Source organism: Sphaeramia orbicularis, chromosome 14 (genome assembly GCF_902148855.1).
Source record: "Sphaeramia orbicularis chromosome 14, fSphaOr1.1, whole genome shotgun sequence".
NCBI classification, from domain to species: domain Eukaryota; kingdom Metazoa; phylum Chordata; class Actinopteri; order Kurtiformes; family Apogonidae; genus Sphaeramia; species Sphaeramia orbicularis.
The window spans coordinates 29,584,713-29,602,629 of record NC_043970.1 but is presented as its reverse complement, the minus strand read 5'-3'; the positions used below and the strand labels follow the sequence as shown (position 1 = coordinate 29,602,629).

General features: G+C 37.1%; 1 protein-coding gene across 1 annotated transcript; it reads right to left on the bottom strand.

Annotated features, from left to right (window-relative positions):
* Positions 1-51: 51 nt before the first annotated feature.
* On the bottom strand, positions 52-17,260 carry arhgap42a (Rho GTPase activating protein 42a). Its single transcript, XM_030154905.1, has 24 exons — positions 16,728-17,260; positions 13,613-13,708; positions 13,430-13,491; positions 11,310-11,381; positions 10,345-10,446; positions 10,159-10,269; positions 9,518-9,622; positions 7,814-7,943; positions 7,625-7,725; positions 7,375-7,484; positions 6,782-6,860; positions 6,669-6,708; positions 6,495-6,557; positions 6,335-6,409; positions 6,127-6,211; positions 5,990-6,048; positions 5,751-5,856; positions 5,144-5,303; positions 4,909-5,059; positions 3,208-3,906; positions 2,926-3,085; positions 1,998-2,069; positions 1,813-1,891; positions 52-635 (listed from the first exon to the last, which is right to left on the bottom strand). Exons 1-24 carry the CDS (start codon positions 16,879-16,881, stop codon positions 576-578), a joined length of 2,931 nt encoding a protein of 976 aa, XP_030010765.1. The 5' UTR covers positions 16,882-17,260; the 3' UTR covers positions 52-575.
* Positions 17,261-17,917: the final 657 nt, after the last annotated feature.

The window sequence follows — 17,917 nt, the reverse complement described above, 5'->3', positions numbered from 1 at the left end:
ATACCACTTTAGATTACACAGTGATTAAAACATGTTGAATGTACAGACAAGTAAAGATTTGGTCTTTTATTTAGACAACAGGAAAACTGACAGAATCAGTACAAGTAACGTTTGTGGCAGGATTTAGTTAAACACACACAGAGGTAAGAGCTCTTATCCCCAGTCAATGTAGTCATTTTACAAAGATATAAATTACCAATATTAACATTAAAATACTGTTTCCATGTACCTTATTGTAGATTTAGCTGTAGACACTTTTCATCTATCAACAGTGCTCATGAACTACTAGAGGAGCTGCTAAAGCTGACTGTTTATAACTGGAGGAAAAGTCAGCTTGTGTTATACATCGGTTAATAACATAGTTCAGATATTTTAGTCAGATATACATAGAATATACACATTGTTCATAACCAGCTACAGTAGTTCAGTGATAACAGTCACAGTTACATGATAAATATATCATGTCTTTGATCAGCAGCACAGAGTGTTACTGTAGGAACTTTATGATCTGTGAAGTTGTTTGATGAGGATGAAGACCACCTCAGGTCAGATGTAGACGATGTAGTTTTCAGGTATTAGACCTGTTCTGCCTTTGTATGTTGCCTGAAGCCAGCCTGGTTCCACTGATGGGTAAACTGCACAACAAAGACAGACAGACAAATAACTCAGCTACACCTCTATAGTAGTCTGATATTCTTTATTGTTTATAAATCAAGAGAAATTCAATAATATGCTTTAAGGGATAATTGTAAAAAAAGGTTCTTGTAAACTGTAACAACATTTATTTATCACAATTACATGGAATGTAATTGCACAGGAAATTGACAATCCAAGAATTTAATGACGTCAGTGATCTTTACATGACTTACACCTAAATGTTTCTACACATTTCACAAAAAAATTAATTAAAAATTTGTTAAGAGAATTATACATTTTTATTAGGACCGTCAAAATTAATGCATTAATGCGGCTTAATCCATCCTCATGATTAATCTGATTAAAAATTTTAACGCAATTAACCCATCTGCAGCACAGAATGACTCTGAACATCTCTGCCAGCTCATTTGAAGCAGTTTGTTCAAGTAGAGTTAGTGTCGCACATGAACAAATGGGCAGTTGATCCAGTAAAGACAGGCAGCAGAACAAACCCATAAAGATGGAAGACGCTAAACAGTACGTTGGCCCTCTGGATGGAAATATCAGTACAAAAAACCCCAAGGTAGAACAGTTGTTTCAAGTTGTTTTGTTGACACTGTTGAAGGTGTTTAATAAACACGTTAAATGCATATTTATTCCCTTCTTTCTTGAGTCTGTTTGCTCATGCAAAATGAAATGCGATTAATATAGATTAAAAATGAATGATATTTAATTGCAATCAATCAAAATTAATCCACAGGAACTCTGTGATTGATCTGATTAAAAATTTTAATCATTTGACAGCACTAATTTTTATAAAACTGCATGTTATATGGTAAGAATTGCTGGAAGAGACTGATAAAAGCAGGAGGAGGTTTGCTGCTAAAATTATCACTCTTAAATGTTCGTAAACCCTTTATCTTGTTTTTCTGGATGAATAACCACCCACTGATTGAAATACCAAAGTCTAATATCTCCTTGAATCTTAAGATTTACATGCCTTAAGAGTTGATCATTTTCCACAATAAATAAATCAATTAGTTTTATATTTGATCTCCTTTAGTTAGCTGTATTCGCCTGCTCATGTTTTAAGCCATGATTCACAAAAAGGAAACATTATAAAAGGATCATAAACCTTGAGACACAATTCTATTGCAATACAGCAGGTTTTCTTACCATTTGTGAACAGCGCCCCCTGGGGAAACTCAGCTCATGACTGTGCTCTGCCTCACAGGAATAAAGAGCTTTGGCTTCCCTTAGAGGAAAAAATAAGCAATAAAAAAATTGATAAATCGCTCAAAAATCTATTTGTCACATTAATTGTACATTAATGTACCAGGAGTTGATAAAATGAAACGTACCTTCCTGATGAACAAATGTCTAACGCTGATGAAAACACAGAACTCTCCCGCTGTGGAGCTCTGACTGATAATCTGTAACACAACAAACAGACAAAGCTGGTGAGTTGTGGCTGTGGTTTTAATGAAACAACCACTTGTAGTCTGGTTAGTTTTCTATAGTACTTAGGCTGCCCAGCTATTAAGTTTATTACAAATGTAAACTAAATAAAATATGACCTTTAAATTCGTGAAGTTTGTAAAATTTTCATGAAACCTGAACTAAAAAATCCATAGGCTCAGATTAACATCAAACTATAGTCCTCTGAGAACACAGAGGCTAAAGTAAACCACACTTCACTTCAACTTTAACATATTCTGTCCAATCATATTTGATTCCAGTCAAACATACAAATGAAACAAATAAAAAAATAAACAGTAACAAACTACACTGTCGCTCATAAAGTTAGAATAAAATATTTTTACCCCTTCTCATGAAATGATTTATTCTTGATAGATAAAGTGTAACTGGGACTCAGGATGTAATCATTGTACCTAGTCAAATATGATTACTGGTGTGTAGAAATAGGGATAAAAAAACTAATTATATGACAGAACAAAACTGAAATGCTGAAACCTTAACTTACCCAACCAACCTTTTTTATATTCAATATTTCTGTGCAGATTTATACACTCAAAATGTACATTTACAACTCTGAAGTCCAAACAAATACACCCCACATTTATATTTATTATTCATCAGTTTTTTCAATATCATTTTACATCTAGTGTTTTTGCAATTTAAATTTCTGTTTCCATGGTGACAGTCTGGACGCTTGTGTTTTTACTTCTTTCCTAAACTGTGCATTTTTCAAGTTACATTTCTAAATTTGAGAGAATGTGAGTTTATGATAAAACACTGGTTAAAGATATATTCCCCAGACATACTTACACTGATCCAGGTCTTTGGTAGCCGTTGCTGGGTGAGGCTGTGATGTGTTTCATTGTCAGATCCGAGCCACAGCGGTTGTGTGAAATTTTGCGCAGATGTGTTGCCTCATGTGGGTCCAGAGACATGAGACTCTGTACTGACCCGTGGCAGCTTTTATAATCTGAAAATACACCGCAGAAATCATAAGTGAATGCAGAGTAGAAAAACAAGTGACAGGTATTTAAACTTTCCATTCTTATCACATTGCATCTGGTGAAAACATTGTAACGTCAATTTACACACCTTCAGAAATGTGAAGGGAGGTGAGAGAGGAAGACGTAGACAGACGGTATGGAAATAAGGAGGAGGAGGAGGAAGAGGAGGAGGAGGCAGTTCTGTAAGCTGTCCTGTGCTGTTCAGGAACACAGGCAGAGTCTGTCACTCTGGTTTCCGTGACAGTCGAGGAAGGGCAGGATGAGTTAGTTTGATCCACAGAGTGAGTGCTCTTTAAGGAACATGAGGAGGACACTCTCTGCACAGGACAACCTTCTCTTAGTGAGGAGGTGTGCTCCTGTAGTGAAGTCTGGTGGGAGGCGGTGGACGCTCTGGATGGAGTTCTGGACTCCTTTACAGAGGACAAGGAGGCAGTGGAGTCTCCTCTGACAGACAACGTCCTCTCTGATGCAGCAAGTAAAGAGGACATGGAGGAAGACACAGAGGGGGTCTGCTGTCCTGGGGTCAGAGTGGAGGAGGGCGTGGTCTGAGGGGAGGTGGTATCGTCTAGAGGGAGCTTCTGATCTTTGTCATTTGGGGAACTTTGGGAGGTAGAGCAGGAGGACGCTGCAGGAGGAGACGTGGGCTCTGCAGGAGGCGAGACAGGCTCAACAGCAGGAGAAGAGGGAGGAGAAGTCTGAGACAGTCCATTTTTTTCAGAGGAATGGGAGGACAGAGACTCCTGGCTGCCCATCGGCGTGGTGCTGGGGCTGCTGCTGAATGTGTCACCTGGTGGAGGAAATAGAAAGTGTCTTATTCAAGCATCAGTATGATTATTAATGGTTCTCTGCAGTGCTGGTAAGGTAAATAAGGTAAATATGTAGTAGGATCTATGACAATAGACAGTCCCATGTGAGATTAACATGCATTTCTTATGATCCGATCAGAAGGGAAAGCTCAGAGTACATCAGCTCACACCCGGCATCAGAGTATGTCTGCACATGCATCTTAAGTGAACACCTCTGCTCTACATGCAAAAAAACCAAAACAAAACATAACAAAAATAACCTCATCAATAGGATGCAATGTAGCTAAACAAGTTTTCATTTCCTGCAGGCATTTGGGAAGTAGCACAAGCGGTGCAAGTTTAGTAGACTGACTCTGCAATACTCATTTAATGCCTCACAAAGAAATCACCAGAAGGGAAAATAATAAATTCTTTTTTTTTCCTTTTTAAAAGCTAAGATTGAAGAGGTGGAAAAAAAATTAATGACTTCATTGCTTCATTCAAAGCCTACTTGCAGCATAGAAGATGAAGTGGTTTGTTGCAGTTTACTCAGTGCACGAGTTGTAAATTAATCAATACACCTTAAATGTCAACATGACATTATATAAATCTGAAAATTTCATTTGTTTTTACTGATTTTCTTGAAGTGTGACTTTATTAGAGGTACATTTTTCTGTTACACTTATGCAGAACCAAACCTATGAAACTATGTTAGTATTTCAATATGGGCTTTTCTAAATTTTCAGACGTCTTTAAAACACTTAAATATGACATCAGTGTTGTGCTAATTTAGGTATGTGATGTAAAGAATGTGAACATACTGCATGTGACACAGTTAGATCTGAATATGTCCTGATTTTACATCTTTCTGTGATCAGATCCTACACATGCATGTTAATGCCAGGTGTGAACACCTATTGTTCTCCACTGAGATAAATGATGACTAGATGAGACAGCAATGGTTTGAAGAAGATGAAAAAGAATGAAAGAGCAGAGAGTCTCACTGTCATTGTCTGCCAGGCACAGAGCAGGAGGGTAGAGGCGGGCCTTCCTCTTTCCAGATGACAGACAGATGGCTTTGTTTCTCCGAGGAGTCGACCGAGAAGACGGAGCCTGAGGCAATGGCACTGACAGGTCTGGGGCCTCACCGAAGATCTGACAATGACATTCAGAATATGTGTCTTTGAAGTAGATGCACTACTACATACTATGTGTGTGTATGCCTGTTTGTTTGCTCACTTTGTTGCGGTTTTCAATGATAATTTCCACCACAATGTTTTGAAACTTGATGTTCATCATGGCAGCAACTGTCTCTTCTTGTGACCTCATCAATGTGGGACCAAAGATCATCCCCAGATTGGACACAGTCATCAGGTTCTGGTCACTGTGAGAGGAAACCCTGCACATACACGAGGATGTCATTTTAGTATTTCACACATTAAAACAGTTTATTTACATCTACATATGTTAATAAAAAGAACATTCTAATACTTGTATTCAGCCAGTTTAGGCATCTGCATAATTGACTGTAAATAAGCTTCTCAACACTGTTCTACTTGTGTTTTCATACAGGATAAAATGAAGCTTTCTGTTTATTTTGTTGGTTCTTAGTTTCTTCATTATAATAGTTTTGTCTATCTTCATGTTTTTTAAACTAATGTTGAGCTTTTGTTCATTTATCTCTGTGAGACACTTTGTACTTTCTTTCATATATAACGTTTATTTCTATTATCATATTACCATTCAACTAAAATGTATTATTTTATTAATAGACCAACAGGAAAAAAAAGTAAATTTCTTTAGGGACTCATAAACATGAAGACTGTATGTGTTAAAATCTACATACCTGAGGAGGTGTTTGGTTAAGATGTCCAACATTGTTCTGTTTTTCTCTGGTAATTTGTGCACAAGTGCATGAATCGCATTCACTCTGTGCTTCTGGTCATCATACTCTGAAACAAAGTGCAAAGAGGGACAACAGTGATTCAGAGGTGAAAAGGTGACATAAATGTAACATAAAGCAGATACTTTGTCAAGTTTATTTGTTCATTTTATATTTTCAAAGAGCTTCAGAGATGAACTCACTGGCCGCTTTGATGAAGTCTTTATGCAGTCTGTAAGTCAACAGAGGCTCTGCCAGACACCTGGTTCCAAATGAGAAATCATGAGCTCATATTTCAGGAGTGTGTTACTCAAAAATGTTGCTCTAAACTGTATATCACCTGAAATAATTCTTCAGACCGCTGGTGATGGTTTTATTGTCCCAAGTGTCTGCATCCAGCTGCAGGTCAGAAGGAGCTGTGGACGCTGTGGAAAATTAGATACATAACAATTTATTTGTAATGATGGATTATAAAAAGTATGTTGGAGTAAAACTTTCTTCCATCAATAAAAAATTACTTCACACAGAAGAGGGTACATATTTCTTACCAAACACACTAGTCATCAATCTCTGCACTTTAGAGTTAACTCCTCCAGTCCTGTACAGGCCCAGTGTAGTAATGCCTAGACACAATACAACATGATTAAACAATGACCAATGTAAACCGTTTTTTTTTTTTGAAATAACAAACAATTTCAGAAGACCTACCTCTCATTTCCACCAACTCAATACACCTTTTCACAAAGTTGTAGCCTGCCTCATTAAGAAAGGCTGTAAAACAAAACATTTTCTTATATTTATGAGAGGCTGGAAGACACACCCTTCACACTGGAGCATTTAAACAGATGAGCTATCAAGAACAGAATAATTTAAAGCACTTACTCTCCTCCTTTTTGCTGAGTAAAGAAGGCAGAGTGTAGATCTGAGAAAAGGAAGGTGAACATTAATGTGTGACAGTGAATTATTGCTTTGAGTAATCCTTAATATACACATACAGGTTCTTTTCCATCCATAGCCTCCATCCATAAACGTCTGTTCGCCTCAGACAGTGCTTGCAGGGTGATGACGCCATGCCTGCAAAAAAAACAAGAGCCATCAGACATTAGCATAACTGCCAACGCCCACAAAATTGTTAGTGATGTTAGCTTAGTTTTACTGAGTTTTCCCATTAACAGCAGAGGAGTCGAGGAGGTTCTCAAGTAATTTAGGAGCAGTTAACTGGAAAAATATCACATGCTTTTCTATGTCTGCACGACAAGAAAATGGTCACAAACAGACATGTGACTCATCCAGGCGACACACAGATGATAGACAAAACAGAAAAAGTCAACAGCACATAATTGATATATTGCAGCAAGTTTGGAAAAAAAAAAACTTAAATGGTTTTGCAGCTCTGCTCTGGAAATGAAATGATGACATACAAATAGACAGACACACTGTTTGCTGTATTTCCCTATATTAGATGCCAGGGGAGTACAAATGATCATTTTACCATAGCTTCATCAACAGAAGTCACTTCATAATGCATTTGTAATAGAGACATTCATACCATATAGACATAAAGCTGTCAGTCATGTTTCCATCTCACCTTTCCACCACTTCGATGTCAAAGCAGAAGCGTTTGTCGATTGAATCAGTCTTCCTTCTGACACATGAGCGTAGTCTGAACATCTCAGGAGTACCATTCACCACACCATTCTGTTACCAGAGATATGACAGCATTCAACATCTGACCCATAACTCATAAAAAGGTCAAAAAAACCAAAACAAATCTGAACTTTTAATACTATATCTCCACTCTTGCATTCCAATCACACATGTCAGCGCAGCCTGTTTACCTGTCTGTTGGCTGGTCTGACCTCCGTGTTACTCATCGTGAACATTTTGGAGCTTTTCTCATATGTACAGTAGTACCTGGTCCACACACTGCCCAGTGGGCCTACACATGAGATTAGCAAGAGAAAGTCTTATTTATTATCATCATTTTTTGGCCAGAGGGAGAATAAGTATCATGTTGTGCTTCTTACGTTTTTCTTGTATGTACAGGTATCCCTCCATAGTAAAGCACCCGGGGGCTTTGAAATCCTCCTCTGCAGAGCGGATCCTCTTCATCAGCCTTTCAACCTCTGCACGTGTACTTTCAAAGTTGTTGCGAGCCTTAACAACACAATTACACAGCTAAGAATAGTTTGTGGAAAAAACTGTCTAAGTACAAAAGAGGCCTTTGTACATGTGTAATTAAGATTTAGAGACACTAATAAATGGGAGTGTTGCTCATGTTTTTCTCCATTTGAATGTGTTTATTTTAAACCAAACAGGAAAAGCAAATGTTTGGAGGATCAGTAATGTCCTGTATGCTTTTGGTGTTTAGCATTTTGTACTTTGTTTAATTTGATCCATTTAAACAATAGCTTACAACATGAACAAGAACAGAACAAACTAAGTAATAAATAGACTACTACGACTACAACAACAACTAATAATAATAATAATAATAATAATAATAATAATAATAATATGTTGAATTTATAAACTTACATTTCATTCATTTTAACATGCTCATCCTGCAGTTACTATCTTTTACCGGTAAAGGCTATGAGCAAAGCTTCTTTCTCTCTTTCATCAGTTTTTAAAAGTTTCAGCATTTAAAATTTTCAGAATAAATACTTAGCATACAGTATAAAACAAAAGTTTGGAAACACCATCTCGTTCTATGGTTTTTCTTTATTTTCTAAATTGTACTTTAACCTTTAAAGACCTGGAGCTTTTTTGAGGCAACTTCCAAAGTATTTTTTTTTTTAATTTAACCTTTCGTAAGTGATTTATCACTATTTACTAAATATAATTATCTGGATTTAGCATTTTTCAGTGAAAATCAATATTTATCAATATTTAATTTACTGATCATGTAAAAGCTCAGAGTAAATTCAATGTTTATTATATCAAAACAAAGAAAATGAAAAAGTAACTTTTTCGGCAAAATCATTAACTAATCATATAAACAGGGATCAACAACCACTTTCACTTGTTAAACTACATGTGTTTTACTGGTGAATCAATGTTGGAGAAGATGATGGCGTTCCCATGTTTACTACGGAGCCTCTGAACAACCAAATAGGTCATATCTGTTGCCAGTGAAAAGCTGAGAAACTGCATTTTATCTGAAATATCTAGATGTATTGATAGGATTCATAGTTCAAAAGTTATTTTAGATCAGTAGATTCTTTTGGTCACCAGCGGCTTTTAAAGTCTTTGAAAGTTAATACTGAGGATATCAGAACTATGAAGGAACACATATGGAACTGTGTAGTAAATAATGAAGTGTTGAACAAAACACAATACGCACATTAAGATTTATATCTTAGATTCATCAAAGTGGCCAAATATGCAGTTCATGACAGCTTTGTACACTTTTTTGTTCACTAGGTAATTTCATACATTTTCCTTATAGTTTTAATGTCTTCAGTATTCATTTACAATGCAGAATACAATGAAAACAAAGAAAAAACACTGAGTGAGAAGGTGTTTCCAATCTTTTTATCAGTACTGTGTAAGTGTAAGGTTGTCACTAAGACAACTTGAATCAAATCTGTCTTTTATAAAGTGGTACATTAGATACTACATAGGCATTGTAGTACTTCACTAAAGATGCAGATAAGCCTTAAAATCTATATAACATATAGCTGACAACTGTTAGCAGGTGTTGCTTTGCAGTAAACATGCACACTTACATTCTGCAGGTTGAACTGAAGCTGTTGTTTGTACGGCTCAAACTCACTGGCCAGCTCGTAGCCCTCATGGTAAAAGGTAAACAGACCTTGAAGGAAGGCTAATAACTGAAGACCAAAGAGAGAGAAGTTAGCTGAAGGCTTGTGAAGGTTGATTGTAATGAGAGGATTTTGAAAGAACGGTTGTCACTCATCTGCTCAATCATTCAAAATAACTTCTAAAGGAGAAAACCCCTGGACTCTGCCTGTTGATTGGTTGGCAGCCCTTGTTTACTCTACAACAAAGAGTTTCTCTCGCTCTGAGGCGGACCAGATCTCCATGCAGGAAGAGCCACTACAGTAACAGGAAGTGGGCTTTACTGATATCTATCATTAAAACACTTTTATCAGTGGCCAAACTGGTCTGTTTTTCAGAATCTGGCTTTACCATATTTCTACAAGTCAGATGTTATTGTCCTGCCTGCAATTATAATTTAGAGGTTAAATCATTGTTCATATGCGGCACAGAATAAATGCTGGTCACATTTTCCTGTTATAAAGCGCTGTGCGGTTGTGACTACTTTAACAGTGTCTGTGCTGGTCAGTGCGAGAGAAGATCAAATCATCTGTTTTTGCTACAGCTGCATGTTCACATTTCCACTTACCGGCTCCACAAACTCAAACTTCTTTCTCTCCTGCACTTCTTGGATCTTAAAGACATACTGCAGCGATGCATCATAAAAAATCTGTCGGTCCTTACTCATCTGCGAATCAGCCTAAAACAAAAAACATATATGTACTTCATGTTATGTAACACATATAGGTATGGCATTTGGATGCTGATGTTTTACCTCATGTAGCTGAGATTCCTTCTTTTTAGATGACAGGCTCAAGTGTTTCTCCAGAACTGAGTAGTACCTCTCTGTCTCCTTGTCAAACTGTTTCTTTCCCTCCTGTGGGAAAAATTGGGGTGAAAATGTAATTATCATAAATAAACACGGCTATTTTTAGTGCCTTACTTTGACGTACAAAAACACTGACACATTTTTTCCCTCTTTCACTGAACTTATTGTTTCCTGTGCAGCTTCTGTGTCGGACTTTTCATGAGTGTCAAAGGTTCATAGATATTTTGGCATGAACTTCAGCAAGGACAATCTGCAGAGGGACTATTAATAATCCTCATGAAGAGACATTGCCAAAATATTTAGAAAAAATCAGCTTTCTTCCAAAACAGCTGCAACTTCTAATTTCACACTTGTGGTCAATCATTCCTGCTGAGCAACATCAGCGTGAGGATGTGCCGCTCACATACTCCTGTTACATTTTGCAGCCCGAGCAGTCGCTTCAGTCATCAGGGTGCAATTTGACTTTTCATCATAAGCTAGTGTTGTGTGACTGCTTCTATTTTTGTACCTTCTATGACTCTGCTAAATCTCCCTGCATTTCTACTGAAAAAAAGAGCGGAAAAAAAAAAATGAGATAAAGTAATTTTGAGACTTGACACAGCTGCTGAAACCAGACACCACATTCACTTTATGTTTATACTGCCTCACTGAGTTCAACTATCTCCCTGTCTGTGACATGCTCGCTGTCTTCCCATTCCCATGACCCTGTTACCGACACTGGACTGTGATCCATTGCTTATCTGAACAAACTGAATTCTTCGACTGGTGACGATGAAGCTCAGACCAGACCATGATAATGTGCCTGATCACCACATTAGACTTGTAATGAACTGAGATGTCCTTTATATAAATTACATTTCACTTAAGTTTTGACTGTAATAAAAATACTCACATTTTCTGTTTTTACATACCTTAACAGCTCCAATCTGCTCCTTACGAAACCTCTCAAGCGGTGAAATCAACACGTCATCAGCATTTTGAATCTGGAGAAGAAAGAACATCAGACTATCAGAGCAGTAAACACTAGAAATAAAATGACAGCTCAGTCAGTGGTGTTTTTTCCAAACTGATCCTTGACAAACATTTCATACTCTGATTTGATTATAAAAAAAAGTTGACAGTTTTTCTGATTAATATGACATTAATGAGAAAAACCAGCACAGTAACTTCATCACCAAACCGTAGAAGTTGTTATGAAATATTGAGAAAAAGGATTAAACTCAACACAACTAGATTCTCCCTGTGCTTCAATAAATTGATGTCAAAATGTGACATAAATCAATCATGCATTTAAAAAAAAGTTGAACAAATCTTAAACTTAGATGGATTTAATCTAATAATCTGATGTTAACCTATGGATTTAAGTCAGGAAAAACAGCAGCTATCAAGAATGAGATAACTCCCAACTGCAACTTGGTAAATGTGAGTATGCATGGTCTTCGAAACGCAAATATTTAAAAAACTTTTTGGTCAATGTCTGACCTTACATGACATATTCATCTTTAATTTCCATAAACTATGTAACAATTATGGCTGACTGTAAGTATGAGAAACTTACAGTTGATGTTGAGTCAAGTTATAAAAACATTTCTCTGCAGTTATCAGAGCTCTGGTGTTTATCTTAGGTCATAGTCCTCTAGTCAAGGGACTATATATATATTTCACATCTTGGTCACGTCTTTCTTTGTTCTGTCTAGTTGATTTAAGCATTAGACTTAAAATAGCTTCCCAGCTCTGCTCCATGACCTCACTTTCACATCAGTTTCATGTCATTTTATTTACCGATTTTCATGAAACTAAGAGACTGAAGGGTTTTGTCATGTCTAAATAATAGTCATTTCAGTTTCAATAGGTAGCTCTTTCAGGGGAACCAACTAGTTAACTTAATAATGACGGTATTATGAGGTGTTCCGAGAAATAAGCATAGCAGCAAAGGTGTTAGTTCAAGTGGAAAAGCATATAATTAAAGTACAAAGAAAGACAGAAAGCAAGAAAGAAAGAAAGCGAGAGTGAGACACAGTAAGAGAGCCGACCAACACACACACAGAGACACACACAGGACCCATTTATGGACTTTCCCAGGCAGTCAACGCTCTGCTCTCGGCCTCACAGGGGAATTGGCAGAATAGGTTCCACATGGTTCCCCTGTAACCAGACCGTGCATACAGGCAAAAACTTACACACACAAAGAGCAGTATACTGTACGTATATGTAACATACTATGCACACACCGCAATGGCTCCCCTTTTATGCAGACTGTGCCAGACTCCAGTTACTCCCACCCACACAAATGTCTCTGGTTGACTGAAGGTCTTTAAGTCGAAAGGCGTTTTTCCAAATCACCATGGAGCGCTCACTGCTGCTGGCATTTGGCTTTTACTCCAAATGTGTGAATCAGACTTGTGGGAAAACCACAGTGAGACTGAGGAAGTCTATGAGCTGGTACTGGGCACACTGATTGGAGCTTCCTGACAAAAACCTTTCAAACTGAGATGTTGTGGTGACAAAGTGGGCTTTTACCACAAAAAAGAGATGTGCTAAGTGCTGTTCTGTGCCTCCGAGCTCTGCCTTAACTTGATAACATTCTGGTTTTGGATTTGTGCAAAAGAATCCTGTATTATGTGTAATTTCTTTGTAAAGAGCTTCAGAAGTCGGATTTTATTCCAAAGAGAAGAAAATTACACGAATGGAACCATTTTCAAGTCAATTATACGGAAAATGATGTTGTAATGAAGCAAGAACATTTTACTGAAATATATTTCTCCATAGAAGAAGTTTAGAGTTAACAAAAATGAAGAAAAAAAACCCACAAAATTTTAATGTACTACTTTGCATACTTGCACCACATGCCTATGGTACTTAAGGTTAGTTGACCTTGATACTACCCGCGCCTGCTTTCAGGATTAAGACCGACAAAACATTCTCTCATTTTCAGGTATGTTTTCTACAAACAAAGAACTGAACCACCCAATAATATGGTTATTCCTCTACCAACATCTAAACACACATACACATATGAATGTATTATTACCAGTCGTTTTCTCTCCTCTTCCATGGTGCTCAATAGCTGAGAGAACTCCTTTAAGGATTGGGCTGCAAAAATAAGCATTAGGCTATACAATTAAAAACCACAAAGAAAAGTCACATTTTCAACATTTTACATGGATTTAATGCATCAGTTAGAGGGCAATTATTCTCATGTGAATGTTCTCACCTATATTGATCTCATCATCAGTCTCAGCATCTCCAATACACTCAAACTGAAACTCCTGCAAAGACTGAGAGAACCGCTGAACTGCAAGTGAGAGACCTAAAAATAGAGAAGATGCTTATGTAGCCAATTGAACAGATACAACAATATAATTATCAACGCTACCTTAATACATCTGTATTATTTCCATATTATTCTGCATGCTGTAATTATTGGTTTGTTGTAGTCTAAAGCCCCCCTTCCCCCAACAGCCTACAAACTGTGTCACTCATTCTGTCCTGCTATAAAATGGGCTGTATTTTCCAAATCTGCTGTCAACAAACTGCTGCACTTTGTAATGCTATTCGACAGGCGCATGCTCAGAAAGCTTTGTGGTTACGTGTCCAAACAACACGCCAATAATGAATTTAATTACACTTTTATTTTCTAAGGTGCACAAACGCTTGGCACAATAAGGCTGTGTTTGCTCACTCACACAACCATAACACTGGCTTGTACACAAGCAGCTGCAAGGCACCATTACAGCCACCCCGTAGCATTAGACACTGACAATAAAACCATTAAATGTCCCCGAGTTTATAGAAGATTACTTCCTGGAGTTCTGAAAAAATATGTGGTCATTCTCAGTGCATCCCACAAAACCACACCAGAGAAAAGCAGTGTTAACAACTCTAATGCATATCCATGTTATTAGTTTTTAAAGGCACAAACTGTGATCGATGTTAAAAAGTATGACTTTAAGGGCAAGGACAACCACCTGGTAACAAGTAAAGTAAAATTCCAAAAGTTTAATGGCCTTATAAAGTTTGATTATGTTAATAGTGTTCCTAAACAAAGAGGTATGGCATGGTCGTAATGTCAGCAATGGTTAAAAATTTAATCTAATAATCAGTATCATATATCCTGAACAAACTCAAAAAACATGCCAGCAAATGTAGACACACAATGCACTTGTATGTTGTTGTTCAGTGACGTTGAACTGTGTTAATACAAAACCTTTGCCTTTCAGTTGCCTATAAAACTTTATGTGTTGTTCTATTATTTATGATTTACAAGTGTTGCTTACTGTGACTGAAAACCACACTGGCTCCCATGCCAGGAACAGTGTACACTGTATAAAATTAGCAATATACTGTGGTCGTATCATATTGTGGGACCTCTGGGAGTTGAGGGTTGTCAGCGTGGCTTGTTTCTATTAGCTGTGTAGGCTGAAGAAAAGCCAAACACAATTAGCATCACCTGTGTGTTTGGCTGCAGCATTATTCACACTGATGACATCAACCTACACAGGAAAAAAAACACAAACTACAAAGTGTTGGTGTGTGAAATATCAGACACACCAACACCAGACTGCAAAACATAAATTTAAGTGTGAATTTACAACTAGTTTAGTGTCAATAAACTGAATGTGCATTCTGTATGTATTATCTTTGTAAGCTTTTGCCTACAAAACTCTTAAATCTTTCTTTTTAAGTTTGGGATTCTTGAACCTTTTCAGCTCATGACCAAAAAGCGAAATTTAGTGTCTCCTCAAGACCAAAATGAACACAGAAACCAACTTCTATAAAAAGCCATAACATTTATTCATACTGTATTAACCTTTAAATCTAGATTTTTTGGCAAAACAGTGCCATGAAGCAAAAAAGAGCACTCTTCTGTCAGATTTGTACTTAAATAAATATACTGAATTCCATTACACCACTGAAAATAGGAACAGAAAACATATCAGAGCATTTTTATGTACTTATGTCAGCTGCTAATCCAATCAAAGGTAGAGTTATCTGTTTCTATTCACGGCCATAAGTTAGGGAAAAGCAGGTTTAGGTGAAAAAAAAAAGAAAACACTGTGAAGAAAATGTATAAAATGGGTTGTCTTTGTTCTATATTAGTTCTCACCCTACTGTGCTCCTTTCAGCACAGCAGGGGTGACCATTGCTATTATTAAACTCTTTACGTCATCTCTTTATGTATGTCTCATTAACTCACTGGGCCCTGAACAAAACCAAGCTCCACACCTGTTAACCCACTGTTGTTCACCTTTCTGCAGGTGTACTAGATAACCACAGAGTAGTACAAGAGTGAAATCAGTAAGGAACATGTAACATAAAAGAACTAAACTGAAAATTGCTTGAAAGCTTTTAAGACCAGCTCTGAAGTCAGGTCAGTAAGAATTAAATGAGTTAGTTGCTTAATCAGATGGTCAACTTTAAGAAAATCATCACTTTTAAAAAACAACAACAGGGGTTACACTTAGAGATTGTTAAATCAATGGGGCGGATCAATCAGTATCAGCAGAATTTGCCTCCGATAGTGGCAGATGACTTATACCCACTGAAATGACTGACTTCAAGGGGAAATAGTAATGGAAAAAATTACAATTACACCTTCAACTGCTGAGATTTTTGAGCTGCCAGCCTTTTCCTGTTAGAAACTATTAATAGCCTATATCTTACATTAAAAATCCACTATTAGTCCACATACAGATACAGATTTTTTGTTATTTCTGTTTCATTAGAGTATCAGTAAACAGTGTTACGTGTATATTTGGCCTATACAGAATGACATAAACATTGGCCAGCCTGGAAGTCTAGAAATTCTGGGCCCCCTGAAGTTCAGGGCCACATTGTCTCTTACTGGTAATCCTTCCTGCAGAGGGTGGGCTCATTATGTGACTGCACAGATACCTTATTGTAGGCAGCATTTCACAGGGAATGGTTATCTCTGCTTTTATGGAGCATGCTAATCTCATAACAGAACAATCAAAATGATGAGCAAGCATATAGGAGTATTATTCTTCATTTAGTCAACCTTCTTCTGTATTAAGTTATAATACAATTCCAGGAAAACCTAATAAAGCCATAAAGGTCGTGGGTTTATGTTATCAGAATCAGTATAACTTACATTCTTATACAACACTATTGATACTGCAACCTGTAAATACTACTGTAACTACCAACATGTGCATTTAAAACATAAATCAGTGTATCAGTAAGGTTATTGTGATTTTAACTGTACAGGTTTAGTCTTCATGGCCTTGTTTCGCCCTTTTTACCAAACCGAGCCACTGTTTGAGAAAGAAAGCACTCTTTAAAAAACCACATCGTTTGACTGTACTTACTTCTGAGTGCAGATATGAGCATGTTTCCATCTTTAATCAGGTCTTTTATGAATCTGTTGGTCCTGTCCAGCTCTATCTCATGGCACTGCAGCCGTTCTCGGAACTCCGGACTGTCCAGGAAAGAATCACTGAACTCCAGCGTCGGTAGACCCATCTTTAAATGAACACACACGGCTAATAAACACAAAAATAAAGTAGAACCTCTTATCTGTCCACTGGCAAACACGACAGAGAGTAGAGTTTCAGTGTGTTCGGAGAAAGCTGGTCAGCTCTTTTTCATGCCTTTCTCTTTTTTCCTTCGGAACTTCCGGACACTAAACACAGCACAGCTTCTGTTAGAGCTGGGCTAAGTTATGACACACACTCTACGCTGCATTCTCTCACGCTTACAGTAAGGTTTAACGTCACCTTGACTTCCATTGAGGGTCTACTAATGGAAAGACAGCGGTAGTTGAAAAAGAAAGGAACGAAGCAGGAGTTTTTTTTTAGCCGAGTCGGAGCAGACACATAGACCGTAGCTAACTCTAACTACACACGGCTCTGACTGAAGACTGGTTACTATGGGGACGGGAGACTCCTGCTGGCGCGGGCTGAAATCAAATCACAGCTAGCTTAATTTAGCATCAGCTAATACAACAAAAGGTACAACTAAAAAGTGCAATATCTGAAGAGATTGAATGTCTACGGAAGAGGATTAGGGCCACTGGAAAAAACAATTAAATTAAGATCCAATATATATTTTTTCTCTTATTATTCTGAGAAAAAAGTCAGAATTCTAAGATTAAAGTCCGAATTCTGAGAAAAAAATCAGAATTCTGAGATTAAAGTCAGAATTCTAGAAAAAAAGGACAAATTTCTGACTTTTTTTTCTCAGAATTCTAACTTACACAGAACCTTCAACAATCGATGTTTCTCCACTTTGTTGAATAACAAAAAAAAAAAAGCTGGGATGGCTTATGAGGTTAAATGTAGAAGCTGAAATAGCTTACTTCAGAAATAATTGTCAGAGTGCAATATAATAAAATAAGGTTGAAGGACTTGAAAGAGTTAAAAGTAGAAAGGTTTGCCAAAGTGAAAAAAGTACAAGAAGCTGAAGAGGCGATAATAAGTAATAAGCATTGCAAAAGTGAAAAATGTAAGATGATAGACATGAAGTCAAGTGTGGATGATTTTTTTTTTTTTTTAATGTG

What these genes read in the sequence shown, in the direction of transcription:
- arhgap42a (XM_030154905.1), bottom strand. Translation starts at nt 16,881, where the DNA reads ATGGGTCTACCGACGCTGGAGTTCAGTGATTCTTTCCTGGACAGTCCG. An exon ending in CCTGTACATACAAGAAAAAC is followed by an intron (nt 7,726 to 7,813) that starts GTAAGAAGCACA and finishes TCTCATGTGTAG; the next exon opens with GCCCACTGGGCAGTGTGTGG. An exon ending in ATTGATGACTAGTGTGTTTG is followed by an intron (nt 6,212 to 6,334) that starts GTAAGAAATATG and finishes AATTTTCCACAG; the next exon opens with CGTCCACAGCTCCTTCTGAC.